The sequence below is a fragment of the Mustela nigripes genome, chromosome 17 (genome assembly GCF_022355385.1).
Source record: "Mustela nigripes isolate SB6536 chromosome 17, MUSNIG.SB6536, whole genome shotgun sequence".
Classification (NCBI taxonomy): domain Eukaryota; kingdom Metazoa; phylum Chordata; class Mammalia; order Carnivora; family Mustelidae; genus Mustela; species Mustela nigripes.
In genome coordinates this window covers 55,196,379-55,217,118 of record NC_081573.1, presented here as the reverse complement: position 1 = coordinate 55,217,118, position 20,740 = coordinate 55,196,379, and the positions used below count along the sequence as shown (strand labels likewise).

The 20,740-nt window shown below is 48.3% G+C and overlaps 2 protein-coding genes and 1 long non-coding RNA gene across 6 annotated transcripts in view; 1 reads left to right on the top strand and 2 right to left on the bottom strand.

The window, feature by feature from the left end:
- Positions 1–1,968: 1,968 nt before the first annotated feature.
- HSBP1 (heat shock factor binding protein 1) lies at positions 1,969–5,073 on the bottom strand. 4 transcript variants are annotated; one of them, XM_059383854.1, is made up of 5 exons: positions 4,953–5,073; positions 4,428–4,494; positions 3,705–3,825; positions 3,320–3,349; positions 2,398–2,599 (listed from the first exon to the last, which is right to left on the bottom strand). In XM_059383854.1, the coding sequence occupies exons 1-3, from the start codon at positions 4,995–4,997 to the stop codon at positions 3,707–3,709; spliced, it is 231 nt and encodes a 76-aa protein (XP_059239837.1). In that variant the 5' UTR covers positions 4,998–5,073; the 3' UTR covers positions 2,398–2,599; positions 3,320–3,349; positions 3,705–3,706. The 4 variants fall into 4 exon arrangements, with proteins under 4 accessions (XP_059239835.1, XP_059239834.1, XP_059239837.1 ...); XM_059383852.1 differs by lacking the exons at positions 2,398–2,599; positions 3,320–3,349 and adding an exon at positions 1,969–2,241 and having other exon boundaries at positions 4,953–5,072; XM_059383851.1 differs by lacking the exons at positions 2,398–2,599; positions 3,320–3,349 and adding an exon at positions 1,969–2,244 and having other exon boundaries at positions 4,953–5,071.
- A 3,926-nt stretch (positions 5,074–8,999) lies between these two features.
- On the top strand, positions 9,000–14,422 carry LOC132005583 (uncharacterized). The gene is made up of 2 exons (XR_009400846.1): positions 9,000–9,202; positions 13,839–14,422. It is a non-coding gene; the product is annotated as an uncharacterized LOC132005583 (long non-coding RNA).
- Positions 14,423–15,507: 1,085 nt separating this feature from the next.
- Positions 15,508–20,740, bottom strand: part of CDH13 (cadherin 13) — a 987,824-nt gene continuing 982,591 nt past the window's right edge. The window contains exon 14 of the mRNA XM_059382150.1: positions 15,508–17,070. Within this exon, the coding sequence (XP_059238133.1) occupies positions 17,063–17,070 (8 nt within the window). The 3' untranslated portion in view covers positions 15,508–17,062. The remainder of the gene's footprint in view (positions 17,071–20,740) is intronic.

Below are 20,740 nucleotides of genomic sequence, written 5' to 3'. Positions count from 1 at the left end.
CGGGCCGCCGAGGCTCTCGCTTCTCTCGCTTCCTCCTTGAGGAAAGTGGTCCTTTCCTGCTCACGTGCAGGCCTCGCCAGGGCACAGTGCTAAGGAAGGCTTTGCCCAGAGGCCTGGCGAACAGGTCAAGTGAGTACTTGGGAAGGCAGGGAGTTATAACCTGGATCCAAAGCTATTTATTGGATTACTTTAACCACTATCTCCCTCTGTGTATTTTACAGCACGTTAGTTCAATGAAATGTTAACTAGGTGCTAAGTATTAAAAAAAAGATCGTTGGTCAAATCACTTGGAAACTGGCAGGTGAGAAAGTTGTATCACATTAGGCTGCTCCGGGACCTCAGAGCCTTTAACGGGCTACTTCGCACTGTGAATTTTCATGAAGTGAATCTAGCGGGAGGCAAGTCTGCTAAACCCAAGCGACCATAAACCCTTCCGTGCTAGTGTTTCTCCAAGGCCAAGCGTCGGGAGGAACGTTCTCGGAACAGGCCTGCCTCCTGGGCAGGGAAGAGCCCAGCTCTCCTCAGAGGGCAGTCTGCCCCCGGCTCTGGGGCTCCCGGGCTCCCCTCTCCCACAGCACAGCCCACCCAAACCCCGCGGCCTTCGGCTCTGTGCACCTAAGCCTTCCGGAGGCTTGAGCCCATGATCTGAAACGGGGCGTCCATTTTAATCCCGAAAACGTGGAAAACCAAGCAAATCATCGTGGACACAAAGGAAGCATCAACTGCAGGATTTCAGGCACCTTTATTCACGGCAGATATTTCCGGTTGGGGAGCCGCTTGCCTCTGAAATCTTTCCTTTAGGTAAGACAACTCCTAGCTACACCCGGACTGCAAGTGGCCAGGTCCTAGGCTCAAGTCTCCCGCCTGCGGGGCTCCGTGCGGGGCGGCGCCTCGCAGCGCCACCTGCTGGCCCAACAGAGAAGTTTCTGCAGCGGGGCCGTTGGAGCTCAATCCCGGGGTCTCAGGAGAAACTCCTCCGCTCGTGTTACCTACGTCATCTCTACGCAGGACACGTGATTCCATCGTCACATCACATATGTGCAGTACAAACACGACTGGGGGTATAGGAAAGTTCAAAAAGCTCACACTGCGTCCGCTCCTTCAGCGCTCCCTTCCAAGAAGCGCCGTCCCCTCCCTCCACTTTTCTCATTTTCCTGGACAAGGTCCCATCACCGCGGCAATAGCACGGGTCTCCCGCACAGTCAGTCCCGGCTTCCGGCCTGGCACTCCGGGCACCGCTTTTTTGAGTGACAAAAGAGTATTATTATCCCTACCTTCTATAATCAACAATAAAACCACAATTCTCTAAGAATTTAGGTAAGAAAGAGTTGAAAGAAAGAAGTCTTAAGAACTGGAGCCAGTTTTCTAGCCAAGCAACCGGCAGGGACTGCCGTGGTCTGTCTTCCTGTTCTGCTCCTTTTCCCGAGCAGCAGCTCCCAGGCAGGACGGTGAACGGGGCTGTGCAACGCGGCCGCATTTTCTGTGGAGACGACCAGAGATGGACGGCACAGGGGCCTACGCAAGTATGGCAATCCTGTGCAAAACTCGACCTAATGAGCGCCTCGGAACATCGGGCGGTTGTGTCACTTTGCAAAGGGAACAATTCTCACACACAGAAATGGCAGTGGTCACTTGTCAGTGCCAGCCTCTGGCCTCAGAGACTTAACATGGGACGCTGAGGGTCAGTGTTGAGTTTCGGCAAGCGGGTAGTGCCAGACATTTCCGAATCAACAATTTTTAGAGGCTTTTTAACCATGTGAACAGGATCACCAACACGCCATCTGGTGCCGGCTCAACATTCTGTGCTGAGCATTAGAGCCCTCAACATGCTGCATGCCCCCCTTCACCGAACCTAACTACTTACAACTGGAAGGTCTACCAGATGTCTAATAAAAACCTACACAGCAACAGTTCATCAAACAGCAACTACTACAAAAGGAACAATAGAAAACAACGACTTCCCAAAAATACACTAAAAAACTTGACAATTTTATGTAGGAACCGCCAAAATTTTAGTGTTTAATATTTAACAGCACGACTGACCAAGGTCCAAGATGTGGAGTTACCAAGTTCAAGACACTGGGGATAGGATCACGCTACAGACTGACTATACAGCACGTGGGAAGAACACACACTTCAGGGGAGAAAACCTGTCTACACACAGCAGTTCCTTCAAAAAGCCGTTCGGTCTTCTCTCGGCTTGTGAAAATGCTGTTCCGGACTTCAGGGGGAATTAGCCGCCTGCTGGAAAAGAAAAACCATCAACATGTTATGCTCCTACAAGGACAGAGCACACGGACACGTAGCACTGTCAAACGGTACTAGTGCTCTCGAAGCCTCTACTGAGCTAGACGTCCTTTCCTTGAGCGAAGCCCCAGCAAAGATACTGCAACAGACTTAATTGGAAATCTTTATTTAAAAACGTATGAATCTGTTCCCAGCTCTTCTTCCTCTGGATCAGCCCTGTCACTCGCAAAATCTCCATCCTGCGGTCCTCCAACGGATGTGCTCCCTCACTGGATGGGATGTGTTGACTGCCGTGTAGCACGAGACCCAGAGAAGCTTCGATGGCGGGCAGGACACTTTCCAAATCATCGCTCTACAGGAATAACGAGGACAGCGCACGCGGAACAAGCGTGTGATTTACTCACACAGCGAAGTCAATCCGCTCTCTTATTAAAATGACAGCCAATTTCCAAGGCTTTTAGCTCCCCAGTCTCTCTCTTCCTGGTACTTCAAAGCGACCTGTATATCACAGCTACTTCTAATTTGGTCCAGCCAGGACATGTCCAGAACATTTAAACATGGAATTCGGTGCCTTTTACTGTATATTCTGCTTGGTAGTCTAGTTACCTAAGAATTTTCAGTAAACTTTAATTTTATCGGGAACTGAAATGCTAAATATGGGGTGAGGGAAAGGGAAGTTTCAAAATGATTTTTAGGTTGCAGTGAGGTAACCAACATATCCTAAAAAGTCTTATTATAAGCAAGAAACCCACCATAGGGAGACTGAGGCAGCCCCCTGCACCTTGCTGTCTTGCTACAAGGCTATTGGGTTATCCATCTTTCCTCAGATATCTGGAACTACGTAGTGGAAACTAATTCATTAGTTAACTTTAAAAATTTTATTTATTTAAGAGGGAAAGGGAAGGGCAGAGGCAGAGGGGAGGGAGAAGCGGGGAGCCCTACCCGACGCTGAGATCCCAGGACCTGAGCAGAAGGAAGACACTTAACTGACTGAGCCACCCAGGCGCCCCGTGGTGGCAATGTAAATGAACTCGAGGATGAAGACTTGCTGTGGCCTAACCCCCTCACTCACGTCATCATCAGGCGTTGTCCTGGCATTTATCTGGTGGTGGGGAGTTTCCAAGAGAACCCTTAGAATTCAAGGCATCTATGAAGTTGAGGGTGGCAATGTGGGACTTAGGTTACAAAAAAAGAACCACCCCCCAAAATCTGCCAGTGGTAAGAACTCTCAGGCCAACAACACACATTTCTCAGTATTTGGGTTCAGTGAAATAAGTAACTGATTACCTAAATGTTAACCAGTTACCTTCTCCAGATCCAGGGCTAATGAACAAGAACCCGGAAAACGAGAGACGCTTCCTGGGATCGTGGCTGGGAAGGGATCACGAGAAAGCCTGGCCACAGCAAAGTTCCGTGGACACCTCCCCCAACCCCCCCAAGACTGTGGCTTCCCTCACCTTCAACTCTTTGGTGTGGCAGGGATCTTGTTCTCACCCTCCAGCTCTTCCACCCCAGCCTGTGTCATGAGGTCCGCAATGTTTTTCTCCAGGTCGTCAATGCGACTGCTCATGTCATCAAGTGATGAAGTTAAAGGCCACACGCACCAGCACCGCCCATCTCTCATCCTTTCCTTCCGGGGTGGGGGGGGGGGGTGCCTGGACACTACGGCCTGAAACACAACCGTCTCCGTGCAACTCGTTTTCCTACCAGGAGGGTTACATTCTGGCTGCTCTGAGTACCGAGTCTGGGGCACGGCTCACACGCCATCCCCGCCCTCTCCTAGTCCCGGGGACCTTCTCCTAGTCTCCTGCTCCACTTTTCTAAGCTGGCGTGTCTGCGATGGCTAAACAAAGGCAACACTACGGCCCCTTCCTCAGGTCGTGCTGAGGCCCGGGGGAGAGATGGCTGACCGGGGCTCGGCTCCCACTGCGGTCACCCTAGCCGCTGCTGTTGGTAGACTGGAAGGGTCTGGAGGCCAGGCGTCCAGCTCAGCGGTATCCCCAGCTCTTGGCACAGAGCCGCTGGGGAAGGCTCCATCCAAGCTCAGGGAACAAAGTAAAAGTAAAAAATGTGGCAACCGCCCGCCTGCCGCTGGCCTGCAGACCAGGCACTTATCAACACCGCGCGCCGGACCCCAGGAGCCGAGGGTCCGCGGAGGCTGACGACGCACACAAGGATATTCCTCCCAATGATCTGGTCGGACATGGTCTGGAACTTATCTTGCATCTGTTGCAGGAGAGTCTGCACCTGAGGAGCAGGAAGGCAGACCCCGTCGCGCACGCCCTGGGACACCTGCCTGGGGTCGGGGCGGGGGCCCTGGGCAGCTCGGAGGCCTTCTGCGGGCGCTGTCCGCCACCCCCTCCCCCGCCCCCGGGCTCCGGTTCCCCCGCCCGTCCCATGGCCCCGACCCGCTGGCGAGACCCCCTCCCGCCGCGGCCGCAGCGGTTCGCGGTTCGCTGGGTCTTCCGCGGAGGCCTCGGGGTGTTGGGGGGGGGCGGGGGGCGCTGGGGGTGCGGGGAGCGGGGGCGGCGGCTCGGGTCAGGCGGGTGGGGCTGGGGGGGGGGGGGGGCAGGCTGGGCCTGGGGGGGCCTCCGCCGGCGGAGCCGCTGCAAACCCGGCCTCCGGGGACCCGGCGCTTCGCGGCTGCCGAAGGGCGCCTCGGTCCGGCGGCTCCGCGACCTCGGGCCCGGCGGGGCGTCCCTTACCACCGAGGTGAGATCCTGCACGGTCTTAGGGTCAGTCTCGGCCATCTCCCCGGTTCCCAGCTTGGCGGCGAAGGCTCAACCGTCACCCACACTTCCGTTTCTCCGCGCACACGCACCGCCCCCAGCGCCTCCTCTCGCGATGACGGAGGCAGCCGCGGGACCGCGGGGCGTTGTGGGAGTCGTAGTTGGCCGCACGCGCCGGAAGCGCCTGCGCTCTCGCGTTTCCGTTCCGAGCGAGGCCTCGTCCCCTCTGGTCCGGCCTGGCCCCACCCCCAGGAGGCCCCGCCCCCAGGAGGCCCCGCCCCGCTCCCCTAGTTCCCCGAGACGGGGCGGAGAAAAGGGGCACCAGTCGCGCAGGGAGCCGCTGGAGGGGCTGGTGATCTTGACCCTTTCCCAGGTCCGCGATTGCAGGTCGCGCTGGTTTTGTCTAGGACGGGACGGACGCCTTTACTGCGCGCCTGCGAGGTGCCGAGCCCGGGCCTGTGCCACCGCCTGTCCTCCAGCAGAGCCCCGCAAGTCCCTAGTAGGGAGAAGGGGGTCGGGTCGCTGGAGGGGAAACCGAGGACGGGCGGTGGGAGGCTCCACCCACCACGAGCCCAGCTGCCCAGATGCAGGCCTGGCCGCAGCCCTGACGGCTGTGTTCCCCCCTTCCCCCAGACGGTCGAGTGGAGGTCCCGGCGCAGTGGGGCAGGGGGTGTTTAACTCTTGATTTCAGTGTAACAGACGTACTGGGTGTGTAGAAATCCTGTGTCCTTTGGTGATGTCCTCACGGCTTCACCAGCCCCGCCTTACGAAATGCGGCCAGCCTCCTGGGAGCCCCTCAGCCCCTTTCCTATCACCCACCCCCCCAACCGCCCTTGAGGTTGCTCAAGGGGAGGTTGGCGGCAGGGTCCAGAGGCTGGGTTTGGGTGTTTAAGGAGGGGGCTGCTGCTGAGTTGGGACCTCGAGCTGTGGGGTTCAGCGTGCCCACGCATTGCAGGATGCTGAATGACTTCTCTGACTTCTACCCACTAGATGCCAGTAGCATCCCCCCCACCTCAGTGTGACAACCAAAGATACTCCCCAGTGTCTCCAGGAGTGGGGTGGGGGTCACCCTCAGCTGAGAACCAGTAGCTTGAGAAAGATCTATGGCCATTGCCTAGAATCCTGTTGACTCCGTTTTCAAGTATGAATTTTTTTTTCCACTGGGGCCTTGCTTGAGAATTTTCCTCCCTATATATTGACCTTGGCATTCGTTTCTTGGGGCAGCTATGACAAAGTACAACTAACTGGGTGGCTTCAAACAAGACATTTATATTCCCACAGCTCCGGAGACCAGGAGTCTGAAATCAAGGGGCCAGCTGGCTTAGTTCCTTCTGAGGGTTGCAAGGGACAAATCTGTTCCGTGCCTCTCTCCTAGCCTCGGGGGGCTGCTGGCAAATCTTGGCGTTCCCTAGCTTGTAGACGCATCTCACCCCTTTCTGCCTCTGTCTTCGTGTGGCTTAGTCCCTGTATCTCTCTGTCCCTATAAGGTCACCAGTCCTATTGGATTTACCAACCCGACTCCAGTATGACCTCCCCTTGACTTTTTGTATCTGCAGAGACCCCATTTCCAAGTAAGTTACATTCTGAGGTACTAGGGGTTAGGATTTCAACATGTCTTTTTTGGGGGGAGGAGGCCCAATTTAACCCAAAGTAGTTGGTAAAATAATAACCCTTGATGAAGTGTTTACATAAAGCTCCAGGGTGACTTTGCTCATGAGTAGCCAAGGCTGGGTGGGGTTTCAGGCCTTCTCGCCTCTTGCCCCCAACCCAGGAATTCCCATACTCCGCTTAGAAGTCTGGATCCTCATACCCTGAATTTGTAGCCAGACCCGATTTATGGCCCTGAGCAACACAGAACACAAATCAGCAATAGGATCTACAGTTTTGTTTTGGGTTAGGGTGTGTGTGTTTCTGGCAGGGTTCTTGAGTCCTTTTTTATCCTGATTGCAAAGTTCTTGGGGCACCTGCGTGGCTTAGTCCATTAAACGTGGGCCTTCGGCTCAGGTCTTGAGCCCGGGGTCCTGGGATGGAGCCCTGCGGGGGGAGCTTGCTTCTCCCTCACCCTCTGCCTCTCCCTCTGCTCATGTTCTCTCTCTCAAATAAATAAATAAAATCTTAAAAAAAAAAATTGTTTGACACTATTTAGCGGAGGCTCCCCGCCCCGCTCCACACTTAAGCAGGAGGAGCGTACTTCTTCTGTGTGAAGACCAAGGTCTTTTAAACAGCTGCTTTACACAAAAATTTCACTGACTTATAGTCATGGCTGATATAACTGTGTAAGGTTGACACGCTGAACTTAACTGAATATTGTTCCATTAGCAAAACTATTGAATCATGTGTAAGGCTCTAGCAATTAACCTTTAAAATGTCAGTTCTGAACCACCCTTGTTTTAAACCTTAGCATTTCTTTTTTTTTTCAAGATCTTTCTAGATCAGTTGTGTAACCGAAGTAATTCCCTTTACCCCTTTCAGGACTGTGTGGTTTCACGTGAGCTCACGTGATACTTTTATACTGGCTCTTTGGTTCCAGCCGAGCTGTCTCCGCACTCCTCCCTGCCCACCGGTGTGGTGGTGGTGGGGGCAGTGAGGATGCTGCGTGTGCCCGGCAAGCAGAGCAGCAGCGGTCACCGCAGGCGCGTGGAGAACCTGTAACTCGCCTTTCCCAGGCGGCACCTGCATCAGCACCGTTGTGACCCGACGCTGGTCTCAGCTGCCCTTTTCCTGCTCTGCTTGTCTCCCCAGTGGCCGCATGCCGCTGCTGAAGGACAACCCCCTGCCACAGCCCCTCGCCTTCCGCGGACGGCCCAAACCTCCCCAGTCTCTCCAAACCCAGTGTTTCATCCCTTCTGTCTCAAAGGATGACCTTAACTTCTGTTTTTCAGAGACAATGGAGACTATCGTCACCTAGGTCCTACCCTCCCTGTCTCTATAAGGACCTGCACCTGTGTGACTCTGGTCCTTTCTGCCTCTCCACCGGGTGTCCTTCCTCCTGTGTGGGGCTGGGCCCTGGACATCTCAACCCACTCTGGGAATGTGCCTCTTCCATTAACCAGTCCCTTCCCGTGGACTCCTTCCTCCGGGCATATACAAGTGGTAAAGAAAACAACACACACACACAAACAGGAAACAAAACCATCCCAATGAGGTGACCCTGTGTGGTTCTGTGCTTCCACTCAATAGAGCGTAGAAAGGATTCTAGAAAGAGAAGATTCTAGAAAGAGAAGATTCTAGAAGGGGAAGGACCTGTCTTCTTCAGTTACTGGATCTGCGACCTTCCCTTCATACAGTTTTGCTTGTTTGGTTTCTATCAAAGGGCACCGAAGTGATTCTGGACAGTATGAGGATGTGGTCTCACCCCACTGAGACTCACGGAACCGATGTCTCCTCGTTCCTCTCTGCGACAGGTGCAGCGTCCGTGTTGGGTCGTACTGAGTCTGAGTCCCTGCTCGTCCTTGTTCACTTCTCCTTTTAACACAGGGCGGTCTCCTGCCCGGACCTTAGGTAGACACACTGTCTAGCTAAAAGGTAATCCCTTTTTTGGTTTTCATTGTATTTATTTCATTTTATTATTTCTTAAAACCATTTTGTTGAGGCATGAGTGCCATGTGAAGAGCTGTACATAGGTAATGCGAGTTTGGGGATAAGGATACACCCCCAAACCATCACCATCGTGCTCATGGACATACCCATCACCTCCCACAGTAGTGTCCTGCCGCCTTTATTATGTATGATTCTTATTTGTGTGGTAAGAAGCTATACATAAGTTCCCCAAATTTTAGGTACGTAACCCAGTACGGTCAGTGATAGGCACTGTTCTGTGCAGTGGATCTTCTGCATATCTGAAACTTGATTCCCAACGACCAACATCTGCCCATTTCCCCCACCCCTCGTCCCTGGCAACCACCGTTCTCCTCTCTGCCTCTATGAATTGGACCATTTTAGATTCCATATGTAAGTGAGATCATATATTATTCGTCTTTCTGTGTCTGGCTTGTTTCATGGAGCATAACGCCCTCCGGGTCCCACCCTGTGGCCACAAATGGCAGGACTTCCTTCTTTTAAAAGTCGGAACAGCAGTCCGTTGCACATATACAGCGCATGATTTTTATCCACTCGCCCCTCGATGCACACCTAGCTTGTTTCCACGCCAATGCTGCTTGTGGGTCGTCTGCCGTGAATGCTGGAGCCCAGGGACCACTCCAAGATCCTGATTGCAGTTTCCTTGGGTAAGTACCCAGAAGCGGGATTGCTGGAGAACGTATCAGCTCCAGTTTTGTGGAGTGCTCTCCCTCTGCGAGCAGGGCTGTGGATGGAGACAGTATGCCGGGCAGCAGGATGGAGACCGTATGCCAGGCAGCAGGATCTGTGACCCGTTGTTAAGGTCCATTGGTGCTATAAGCTCTCCCCTCCACCACCCCCTTCTCTCTGTTCCTAGCTGTCGCCTGCCTATTCAGTAGTGCCCATCCCCCCCGCCATGTTCTTGGCAGGACAAGACCCACATGGGCAGTGTCCTGCAAAGCAGGGGAAGCTGTAGACCAGGAGATGTCTCTGGGCCCTGAGCTATTCTGCGTTGGAGGTGGGGTGAGCTGACACTTTTTTTTTTTTTTTACCACTTCAATGCATCTCTCCTTTGGCTTTTTTGCTCCACGGAAATATTGTAACATTTCAGGTATGTTTCTGGGCTCCCCAAAATATGTTCTCATCTGTGGGTGTTTGTTAAAATTGGTGTTTCTGTAGTGGAGAAGAGGGGGGGTGGGGTTGAGTAGGGGGACATTTAGGGACTGGACCCCTCTATTCTGCCATTTTCCTTTGTATTTATTTTGATTGTTGCTTTAAGTGTACCCCAAGTGACACTGGCTTTTCGTTCATGGTAGTAATACATTTTTCTTAGAAAATATATTCACGTCAGCAAAAATGTTAAATTTGAAATTCTATCATTGAAAACTGTAGTGGTAATTGGTAATACAGAGGCATTGGGAGGGCGGAATTTGCAGAGGTGCTAGAGGAACATCGTGAAATCATGAAGCTCTTCTTATAGGATTAAAGTTTAGAAAATTCTGACCTAAGAGAAGACAGGGAAGCAGAGGGTAAAGAAGTGGTCCTTGCTTTAAAATCGCACATCGTTCCGTATTGGCGAAGGGGAAGCATTAAGGACATGTTGCCAAGCCACTGTAAGGAGCCACTTTTCTTGCGGAGAAATCCTGGGAAGGATAGTTGGGAATTTTCTGCAGGCGCCGGATATCTCTTGTAGAGAAACAGCATTAAAAGCACCGCTCACTCTTCTGCGGGTGCAGGGAGGGGGCTGGGCAGGGTCTTCAGGATCCACCTTGCAGGGGTAAGGCTCTATTTCGGAGAGAGTCGTCGAGTTCTGGCAAATTTCCTTTAAAAATGCTTCTGTCCTGGTACCAGTGCTCCTGGCTTGGATTCGCACGTGAGAAGCAAGTTTTGCTGTCATCTCTGGAGTGTGCCCTGGGTAGCGTCACTGGATTCCTTGTCATGTGTACAAGAGCAGGGGAGGGTCTTTTTGAGGCTGTGCTGACAAAAGGACAGAAAATGGCTTTTCTGGAGAGTGGAGAGATCAGCAGGTCCCGACCCATCTTGAGTTGCTTTGCTTTTGGTTTGAAGTGTCAGGTTACGTTTCTCATGCTTATTTGTGGCAAATTAGCGTCTCCGGTGGTGGGCTACCAAGGAATCAGTTTCCTATTTATTTCCCCAAACTGGCAATTTCCTGGAGACGGGGCCGTCAGGAAGGAAATGTTTCCGAGAGACTGACGCGCACGTTTGGTTTTCTTGGCTTCACTGACGCGGTCCTGTCAGATTGGCTCGTCTTATCGGGGTCAAGTTCGTGTGCTGTGTGTGAGAGGATACAACCTCGGGGGTTAGGGTAGAGCGGAAAGTGCCGGTATGGGAGTCACATGCACCCCTTCTAGGGGACACCTAGCACTGGAAATACTGGCTATTCCAATATTCCATGCATTAAATACCTGACCTATGTAATGCATAATTATATTTCATATAAATAACATGTTATGAATAGTATAGTATGTATATACGTTCATAAACATGTAAAATATCTGGTTCATTATTAATGATTAGCACCCTTCCTCTCTTTTGTTAAGGACCTCCCTAAAGTTATCTTGCTCTCTATCTTTCATCTATCATTCTGTCATCTGTCCTTTATCCATCATCTCTCTACCTATTATCTATCTATCATCTATCGATCTATCATCTCTCTACCTATTATCAATCTATCTACATACCTACCTATCTATTATCTGTCATCTATCAATCATTTATCTATGTCAATCATCTCTCTACCTATTATGTATCTGTCTACCTACCTACCTATTATCTATCATCTATCAATCATCTACTATCTATGTATTATCAATCTATCTACATACCTACCTATCTACCTATTATCTGTCATTTATCAATGTATCATCTATCTATATCTATCTATTTACCTATTATGTATCTTCCTACCTACCTATTATCTATCATCTATCTACTATTATCTAATTTATCTATCTATCTATCTATCTATCTATCTATCTATCATCTATCTGTTTCTCTCACACCAGAGGGCTCTGACTGTTATGAAGGAAGAAGGGGCAGAGTTAATCATCAGTCAGGCTATCACTTGGTTTTAGTCTCAGTCTTTCAACATTATAGGCCAACCGGAGCGCCATTTTAAAACAATGTCCCTTGGCTCTCTCGCTGTGTTGAAATGGTACGGAAGACAGTCTAAGGCCAAATACACACATTAAAAATCTCAGATAACCTTTATTTAAATATTTCACAAACAAGTTACAAGTTTCTTTGCAAAAACGTTGTAGATCAGATATTAATTTACAGCTCAGGTACTGTAAACAGTTCAGCAACTCGGGCCCAAAGGAACTGCATCCGTGATCGGATGAAATATTTTAAGATGATAAACTTTCATCCCTTTTGAGTGTTTACAAAGAAATATCTCTTTATACTTTCTGAAATTTACCACCCCACCAGTGTCGATGTGTGCACCACTGCACACTCTTTTTCCTAGAGCCTTTGCTTTCAACTCTTTTAAAAATCTGAATCCGCGGGACGCCTGGGTGGCTCAGTTGGTTAAGCAGCTGCCTTCGGCTCAGGTCATGATCCCAGCGTCCTGGGATCGAGTCCCATATCGGGCTCCTTGCTCCGCAGGGAGCTTGCTTCTCCCTCTGACTCTGCCTTCCACTCTGTCTGCCTGTGCTCGCTCTCACTCTCTCTCTCTCACAAATAAATAAATAAAATCTTAAAAGAAAAAAAATCTGAATCCGCATATATTGTAGATAACGAATGGCTTTCTTGCTTTCTAAAAGAAAAGCTTTTAAAAAAGCAGCAGAAAATGGAAGTTTTCAGCATATGCTCCCAGTGTTTTCATGAGATACTTTCTCAAAGGCTTCATAGGTTCACGGTGGCATTTTCTGTGGTCTCTTACACCCGTTGCTTCTCACCGTATCCTTACCAGCCAGCTGCCGCTTGGAAGCCAAACAAAATGGTTCAAAGTCTTTTCAAGCTCAGCGACACCAGTGATTATTAATGTTATGAGAGTGATGTTGCGTGAGCAACAGGAAGAGGTTTTCTTCCTTTCTGAAGTTGATGAGTATCTAAATTACCTCCGCTTAATTTAGATGGATGAAGTTCTTATCGGAACTCGTGATTCGCACCTTCAATCCCACCACTTTCTTCTGTCTCTAGCTGTTCTGCATTTGTGCTTTTACATAAGGGTCAGCACTACAGAATTTTTTTCGGCCGTGGGCTAACCCATCAGTGATGGGAAACATGGTAAAGGTGAACACACGTGGCACAGCAAAAGAACCGCTAGTTGCTTTAGATGAACCATTATGAACGCGTCTTACCACCCAATTATGAGACGTTCCCAATGTCAGCATCCAGATAAGGAGAGAAGACGGGATGCACCGTCTTTGTGAAAAGTGTACACAGATCACTGTTGATGGTGGCGATGGTGACGGTTTTATCGTTACTTCTTAGTGGTTCGACACAGAAGGTAGTTAGTTCACTCTTTCTTAGGACTCACCTTCCCCTTGGTGTGATTTACCTGTTGGTTCAGGTTCAGGTGAAATATTGAAAACCTCCGAAGTGCTTGGAGATCCTTCATTTATGTGTCGCTGAGCCCACGGCAGGCTCCTGAGAGCCCCACGCTGCTTCTCCCTGAGCTTTCCCTCCCCTGGGTTGGTTTGGCTGAGACCGGGTCCTTGGGAGGGCATGCACGTCCTTTCGCACTCCTGAGACAGCTACTCAGTGCGGGAGGAGTCCCCCAGGCACCTGTGCACAAGCCATGGGAGGAAAGGGAGGAAATACTGGACATGATCTTGTGCGGAAGACATTTCTGAGGTTTAGTGTGAACTGAGAATGGTGTTAATGGTTCTTGACAGCTCTCAGAACTAAGGAATAGTAGAAGGTCTGTGTACTCGGTTTGGGTAGATAGTCCTGCTAAGGGAGGCTTCAGACGAGGGTTTTCTGGTCTTCAGGAGACATTCTGTCTGGTTTGGCTGCGCCATTGGGAGGGACACTGTGTTAAGTAGAAACAACAGAGCCCTGCAGTCAAACCACATGGCCTTTGGCGGTCACTTACCTGGGGCAAGCCCTTTGATTTTCCTGAGTGTCCGCTGTCCTTATCGCTAAGTTGGAGAAGACAGGAGTCCTTGCCTTGTAATGTTGTTGTATCGGGTCCGTGGGTTAACAGGTGTGTAAAGTATTTTGTACAGCTGGATGCACGGTCCTCAATCAATAAATGTAAACCCTTATTATTATTATTAGCATTATTAATGCATATATATATATATTTTTTTTTTTTACCTTGTTCATACACCCCAGGAGAACTGCAGACTCTTTCCTTCAGAACCAACCTGAAGAGCTCATGTGTGGGTCCAGCTTCACTAAACCCAGCATCGAACACAGCCTTGTTAATCACGCCGTAGTTGCCACCTATTAAGATCAAGACCCTCTGTATTTATTCTGGATGAAATGCAAGGTGATCTACCTCGAGAATTTGCTGGTAAAGGGTCACTCCATTTGTCGGACTGTTTAGAATCCCATTTTGGAAATCTGGGATGTTATCAAAATTTCTAAAAATGGTCCTTGGGAATCCGAGTCCTGTCTGACACCCACCACGAAACGGAGCCAGACTGATTTTGCTCTCCAGCTCAGATTTGCAGGACTTGGCTGAGAGTCACCTGAAATGACGTCCCTTTGGAGGAAGGGGCGGTACTGAAGGTCACCTTTTCTGAAATTGGAAAATGTTTGCATGTTTTTGCTAAAACAAATGATCAGAAAATAATTTCTCGTGTGTAAAATGGAAAGAAAAAGTAATTTTTAATCAACTCAGGTGATTGATGTGTTTATAGTGAAGAAGGTGCGACCGCTCGCTCAGTGGAAATAAAATTTTCAGTTTTGTGCTCCGCTCGCTCAGTGGAAATAAAATTCTCAGTTTTGGGCTCAGCAATGGAGAAAAGCAATTTCTGGCTCTTAATTTTTCCCCCCAATAACTTGGAGTAAAATAAAATGCATTGGTAAATAATGAAATAATGCTTTGATTCTACATTTGCTTTCAATAAACAATGAAAATGTGTCTGAGCAAGTTAGAAAACATTTGGTAGTTGAGGAAATGCCACCACTTTGGTTTCAAAGAATTGGTTGCTTTTTTTTTTTTTTTTTGAAAGGATCAGCAAGAAATACACAATAGCAGTATCTCTGTCCGGCCCTACGGACAGGGAGCATCCTTAAGGCGGCGGAGATTACGGCAGACGCTACTTTCTGATGCAGTCTGTTCTCATGCCTATTTTTCTGTGCTCTGAGCTAAGTTAAGCTGGTGGCTTGATGTGCAAAGTGTGGGAGGGCCTACTGCTTGAGGCACAAGGAGTCTTGCACTTGCTAACTTGAGGGGATGGCCTTCTTGACACCTAGATTTCTCCCTAGGAATAGCCCAGGCTCACAAGGGAGGGCGGGTTTCCCATTGTTAGATCACCTGCCTACGGCCCGGCTGCTGAGCACCTATAAAGCCAGAAGAGGAAGTCTCATAGCGTGTGAGTGTGCAGGCTCGGACCTCCCCTCTTCCCCCAGGCCTGCTCTGTGCACGGGTGAAGGACCAATCTGTTGTGTTCGAGATGCGGAATCTCCTGACTGAGCCACCGGACTTGTTCAAGAGAGATATACCCACACTCTGGGACCGCGGGTGGATGCTGGTGACCATGGGCCTTGCAGTCCGTGACCTGAGGATGATCTCGCCCCTCTGTGAGGATAGCCATCATCTTCACGGCCGACTGCAGAATGCTCGGAATTGTTCGTCATGATGGCCAAGACAGGTGCACGGGCCCAGCTGTGAGTGGGGACTTCTGGCTTTATAGAGTCTGTAGAGTCCCTCGACCAACACGAGATGTACGGGGGACCCCAGATGACCGGTCCAAACAGTGAACTGGCACTGAGGCAAGACCTCGCATCGGCAACATGAGACACACATAGAAATCAGAGAAGAGCTACGGTCCAGCCGTTTTAACCACCAATACCCATTTATTTTAATGGAAAAAAAAAATCTGCCATTCTATATGCTCCAAAAAGACTTACTATTGAAACAAATACAATATATGGAACTCTATCTGCATAATTTCACTACGATAAAGACAACAGATGACTCCTACTTCCTACAGAAGGCGGACTGAATGCACGGGTGCAAACAGAGATTGCATAAGAAAGCGTGGGTTTGAGTGTGCACGCTCACACGCGTGTGCGCATGGGGTTAAAACCTTCAATAAGCAACCGCATCGAAATATGCTAAGACACTTACCTTACCCTAGTGCGTGGCCAGCTCTAAGAAAAAGCCACAGGCTGTCGCTAGTTTTATCTGATAGAAAAATTTGGTGTGAGCTCGGATAGTTCTTTACAGTGTATCCACAAGAACGTAATCTTAGTACAGCACGGACTTTCCTCTCTGACATGCTCACAGAATAAAAATCAATTACTTTTCATACATAATGAACATCTTTTATTTTCAGGTTTGCAAACAACGGTAGTCGATTCACACAAAAGGGTACTTTTAAAACTACCTGTATTTACTCTATTTGATGCCTTTTATGTATATAGGAAACAAACGTGTATGTGCAGAAAGGGATGTCTATACATGTGGGCATATATGTGTACACACGTGACACCTGTCGGTTTCCTTCTACGCAGGTAGGGCCTCCACGATGACATCTGCAAATGTACAGACACTAGGGAGAGAGATTATCCTGTGCTACGATCCGCATCCTCGTGAGAACTGGTGGGACTGGATTTGGGACACCTACAAATGCAGAGAGCGCCCCTGGAAGAATTTTCCAGCCCTTTTCTTGGCATTTGATGGTTAGACTTGCTGCTCTGCTCCTCTCCGCTTCTGCTCACGATCGTGGCATGGGGTGGCAATGAAAACGGGTCGTAGTCCTTTACGAGAGAGGAAGGACTTGGGTCTCTGCTCTCCCTCTCTGTGGACCTGCCTGGCAGGGGGGTGGTGGCACGCAGACCCCCGGGGACGGTGGAGGAGTGTCAGCTCTGTGGTCTGGGCTAGTGTCTCACTTGGGTCCGTGGCCCTGGAGGGGACAGGTGTGTCACTTCTATCCTTTCTCTGTGTGACCTCTCAAGGAAGAATGACATATCAAAACTAGGCTCCTTCTGTAGCGTTTCTCTCTATAAATACTGTGTATATACACATACAGGTACTCACACATATACAAATACGAACCCACAAAGCAGTGTGTGTGACGTGCTGACTAGCGACATGGCAACACATCAGAAAAAGTAGTCATTGTCCCTGCTCCCAGAAGGTCAAGTCATATGCCGTGATCTTTAAACAGCCAGGGAAAATTCAGAAGATTCCATTAATTAAAGGAGAAATGGTGAAGGACAGAGCCGGTGAAATCGCAAAGAAAACAAAAAAAAAAAATCTGGAACAATTGAGGCCTAGGTGTGATGTTTGAGAGCTGTAAACTGCAATCTTCAGATTTGGATTTTTTTTTCTTTTTCCTGTTGCTATGGAAACTTGGTAGTCAAGCTTCGAATGTCAGGAGTTCTCACAGACCTGAATGGGAAAGATTCAGAGTTAAGTCAAGGCATAGTACAGTTTGGATGCAAAGCGTTTTAGCTAAGCACCAGACGAATGGCAGACAGGCGGTCATAAACACGTTTATAAACACTGCACTACCTGCAAGAATTTTTTTTTCCTCTTTGGCATAACATTTGAAGAGAGTGCAAATAGTCCTGCCGGTTTATGTCTAAACAGCTGGATTGATATAAAAAAGCTCATGCCAGATACCTTCTCTTAGACCCAGAGGGCCGACTGCCTCTGTGGGCCCTGTCCCTTGCACAGTAGCCCAGAACGCTGCTGTTTTAGGGACAAGTTGACTTGGTAGCTGAGAGACTGATTAGCATCCTGGATATTATTTTTTTGGTCACAGGGGAGAGCCAGAGAGGTTTGGGTGGTTCTTCAGAGAAGATGTATGAGTTTCCTCCAGCTGCTGTAACAAATGGCCGTGAGCTTAGTGGTTGGAAATAACAAAGCTTATTCTCTCAGAGTTCTGGAGGTTGGAAGTCCAAAAATGGGTCCTATGAGGGCTAGAGTCGAGGTGCTGGAGGAGCCGTGTTCCTTTTGGGGGCCCCAGTGGGGAAGCCACTTCTGTGCCTTGCAACTGTCTCATCCAAGATTACTGAGGTCACCTAAACTGTGCTTATTCTCTAAGATGTACAGCAGCCCTGCGTCTCCCCTTTGCTGGATAACAGCACGAGTGGGAATCTGCTCTTTTTGCTTAATTATTATTATTATATCTTGGCTTTATACAGGGCAATGGTACTGCTAAAAGTCGTGTTATAATCAAAGAAATAAACAAGTGCACAGGTCAACCCACCATGTAAGCGTAGATCATTCTAGAATGAACCGATGGCTAGGCAGACTATAATGGAGTAACTCTGTAAAGTTTGGGTCTTTTCATTTAAAGCCTGCTGAGGGGCAGATCAGTGGGACGAACTCACCCACTGACTCTGTACCTTCTGGCTTTTAGAGGTTAATCCTCTTATCTGTTTGGGAAATTTAAAGCAGCGTCTCTAATATCAGATAAAAAGTCTCCGTAATGTCACTCAAGTGTAAGCAACATGATACTGGGAGGGTGGAAAGCTAAAGGTGATTCCTTGACAGAGGAGTCTCCGGAACGCATTTAATTTCTTCTTTCCAGCTGACTTTTTCACAGTCCTTGCCACCATTATCGTAAACTCTAGTTACCTGCGCTGCAGGGCTGGTGTGCAGCCATATTCCCCCATATTTGAAGAAAAACTTGAATATGTTAAATGGCACTGTGAATTTTATTTAAAAATATCCTCCATCTGTTTTGCTTCTTAAATTCCACATAAAAATGAAATCATGTAATATTTGTATTTCTCTGACTGACTTGTTTCGCTAAGCACCACCCTTGAGTTCCTTACCCTCTAGTTCCTTCCATGTTGTTGCAAATGGTAGGATTTCATTCTTTTTGATGACTGAGTAATATTCCATTGTTTATATATACCACGTCTTCTTTATCCATTTATCTGTCAATGGACATGTGGGCTCTTTCCATAGTTTGGCTCTTGTGGACATTGCTGCTATAAACATTTGGGGGCACATGCCCCTTCAGATCACTATGCTTGTATCATTTGGGTAAATACCTAACTGTGCAATTGCTGGGCTATATTTGTAACTTTTTGAGGAACCTCCATACTGTTTTCCAGAGTAGCTGCATCAGCTGGCATGCCTACCTACAGTGTAGGAGGGTTCCCCTTTCTCCACATGCTTGCCCACATCTGTTGTTTCTTTTGTTGTTAATTTTAGCCATTCTGACAGGTGTGAGGTGGTATCTCATTGTGGTTTTGATTTGTATTTCCCAACAATGAGTGATGTTGAGCATCTTTCACATGTCTGTTGGCCATCTGGATGTCTTCTTTGGAGAAATGTCTATTCATGTCTTCTGCCCATTTCTTGAGTAGAGTTTTTGTTTTTTGGCTGTTGAGTTGCATAACTTCTTTACGGATTTTGGATGCTAACCCTTTATCTGATAAGAGATTTTGCGAGTATCTTCTCCCATTCCATAGGTTGCCTTTTGGTTTTGTTGACTGTTTCCTTGCTGTGCAGAAGCTTCTTATCTTGATGAAGTCCCAACAGTTCATTTTTTGCTTTTGTTTCTCTTGCCTTTGGAGACAAGTCTAAATCCTTAAGGAATTTCTGCAAATGTGCACTGACAGGAAGGTAACCTCTGCCCATCTGTAAATTATACCAGCATTCCTAAACATGTCACCCCAAAAGTGGTTCAGGGAAGTGCCAAAAAGTGAATCTTCAGCTCAGATCTATCCTCTTCCAGCACGGATCCAGATCCTCAAGGCTACTGGGACACCATTCTCTTTGAGTCATGACAGACTCTGAAGAGCTGCTCATCATTTGGGCTTCGGTTTCATGACCACACCCTCCCAACCATGAGACCCTACATACTCCCCAGGAGGTGGTCATCTTACATCAAGACCCACACATCTCCCCTCATCTCTTCTCTGACCCCCATCCCAATGTTCCTGATGAGGACATGGTTTTCTAATAGAAGGCTGAAGTGATACCAAAAGGGAGCAGATGCTTGGCAGAACCTGGCAGGCTCCTGTCCCTGATTCCCCTAACATCCGTGAGGTTCTACACCACTGCCATGGAACTGGGACCTTTCCTAAATTTGTAATAGTGAATGCTGAAACATTTCTTCTCAAAAGCATGGTCAGTGCCCCATAAAGACACATATATGGATGTTCATGGCAGCATAATTCATACAATCCCCAAATTGGAAAACAACTCAAATATCCATCACCCAGTGAATGCATGAAAAAAAAATGTGGTATATCCATACAGTGAAATATTACTCGATATTAAAAAGAAAAAAACTACAGATACATGCCTCAACATGAATGAACCACAGAAGCATTACGCCAAGTGATAGACACCCAATGAAAAGGACTATATAGGGGCACCTGGGTGGCTCAGTGGTATAAAATCTCCGCCTTCGGCTCAGGTCATGAACCCAGGGTCCTGGGATTGAGCCTCGCATCAGGCTCTCTGCTCAGCAGGGAGACTGTTTCCTCCTCTCTCTCTCTCTCTCTGCCTACTTGTGATCTCTGTCTGTCAAATAAATAAATAAATAAATAAATAAATAAATAATCTAAAAAAAAAAAAGAAAAGGACTACATATTTTATGCTGCCATTCAAATCAAATGTCCAGGCAAGGAATAACTATAGAAAGAAAGCAAATCAGAAATTGCCCAGGGCTGGGACAGGGGTGAGGTCTGATTGTAAAGGGGGCACAAGATAACTTTACACAGTAACGGAGATGTCCTAAAACTAGAGTTTGGTGCTGTAGAATACTATACATTTACCAGAATCCGTAAAGTAGATAAATTTAATTATAGCAGGCAAATTTTATGTTATGAGAATTATACCTCAATAAAGCTGCTAAGAAAACAGTGTGACATTTATCATTTAAAATAATTTTGGTCACTGAGGAAAAAAAAAATGGACTGAATAAAACCTGCTAAATGAAAGTCTCCAATCGTGTCCAAGCCAATTCAGACTGTAACGTAAAGGATCCTACGTCTGAAGGCTGTGGACTTGATTACATGAGATAGTCTGTGTAATTTAGGTAAAGCTCTTAGCTTTGCATGTGCATGGCACTTAGAAGCCCTGGGAGGTCAAT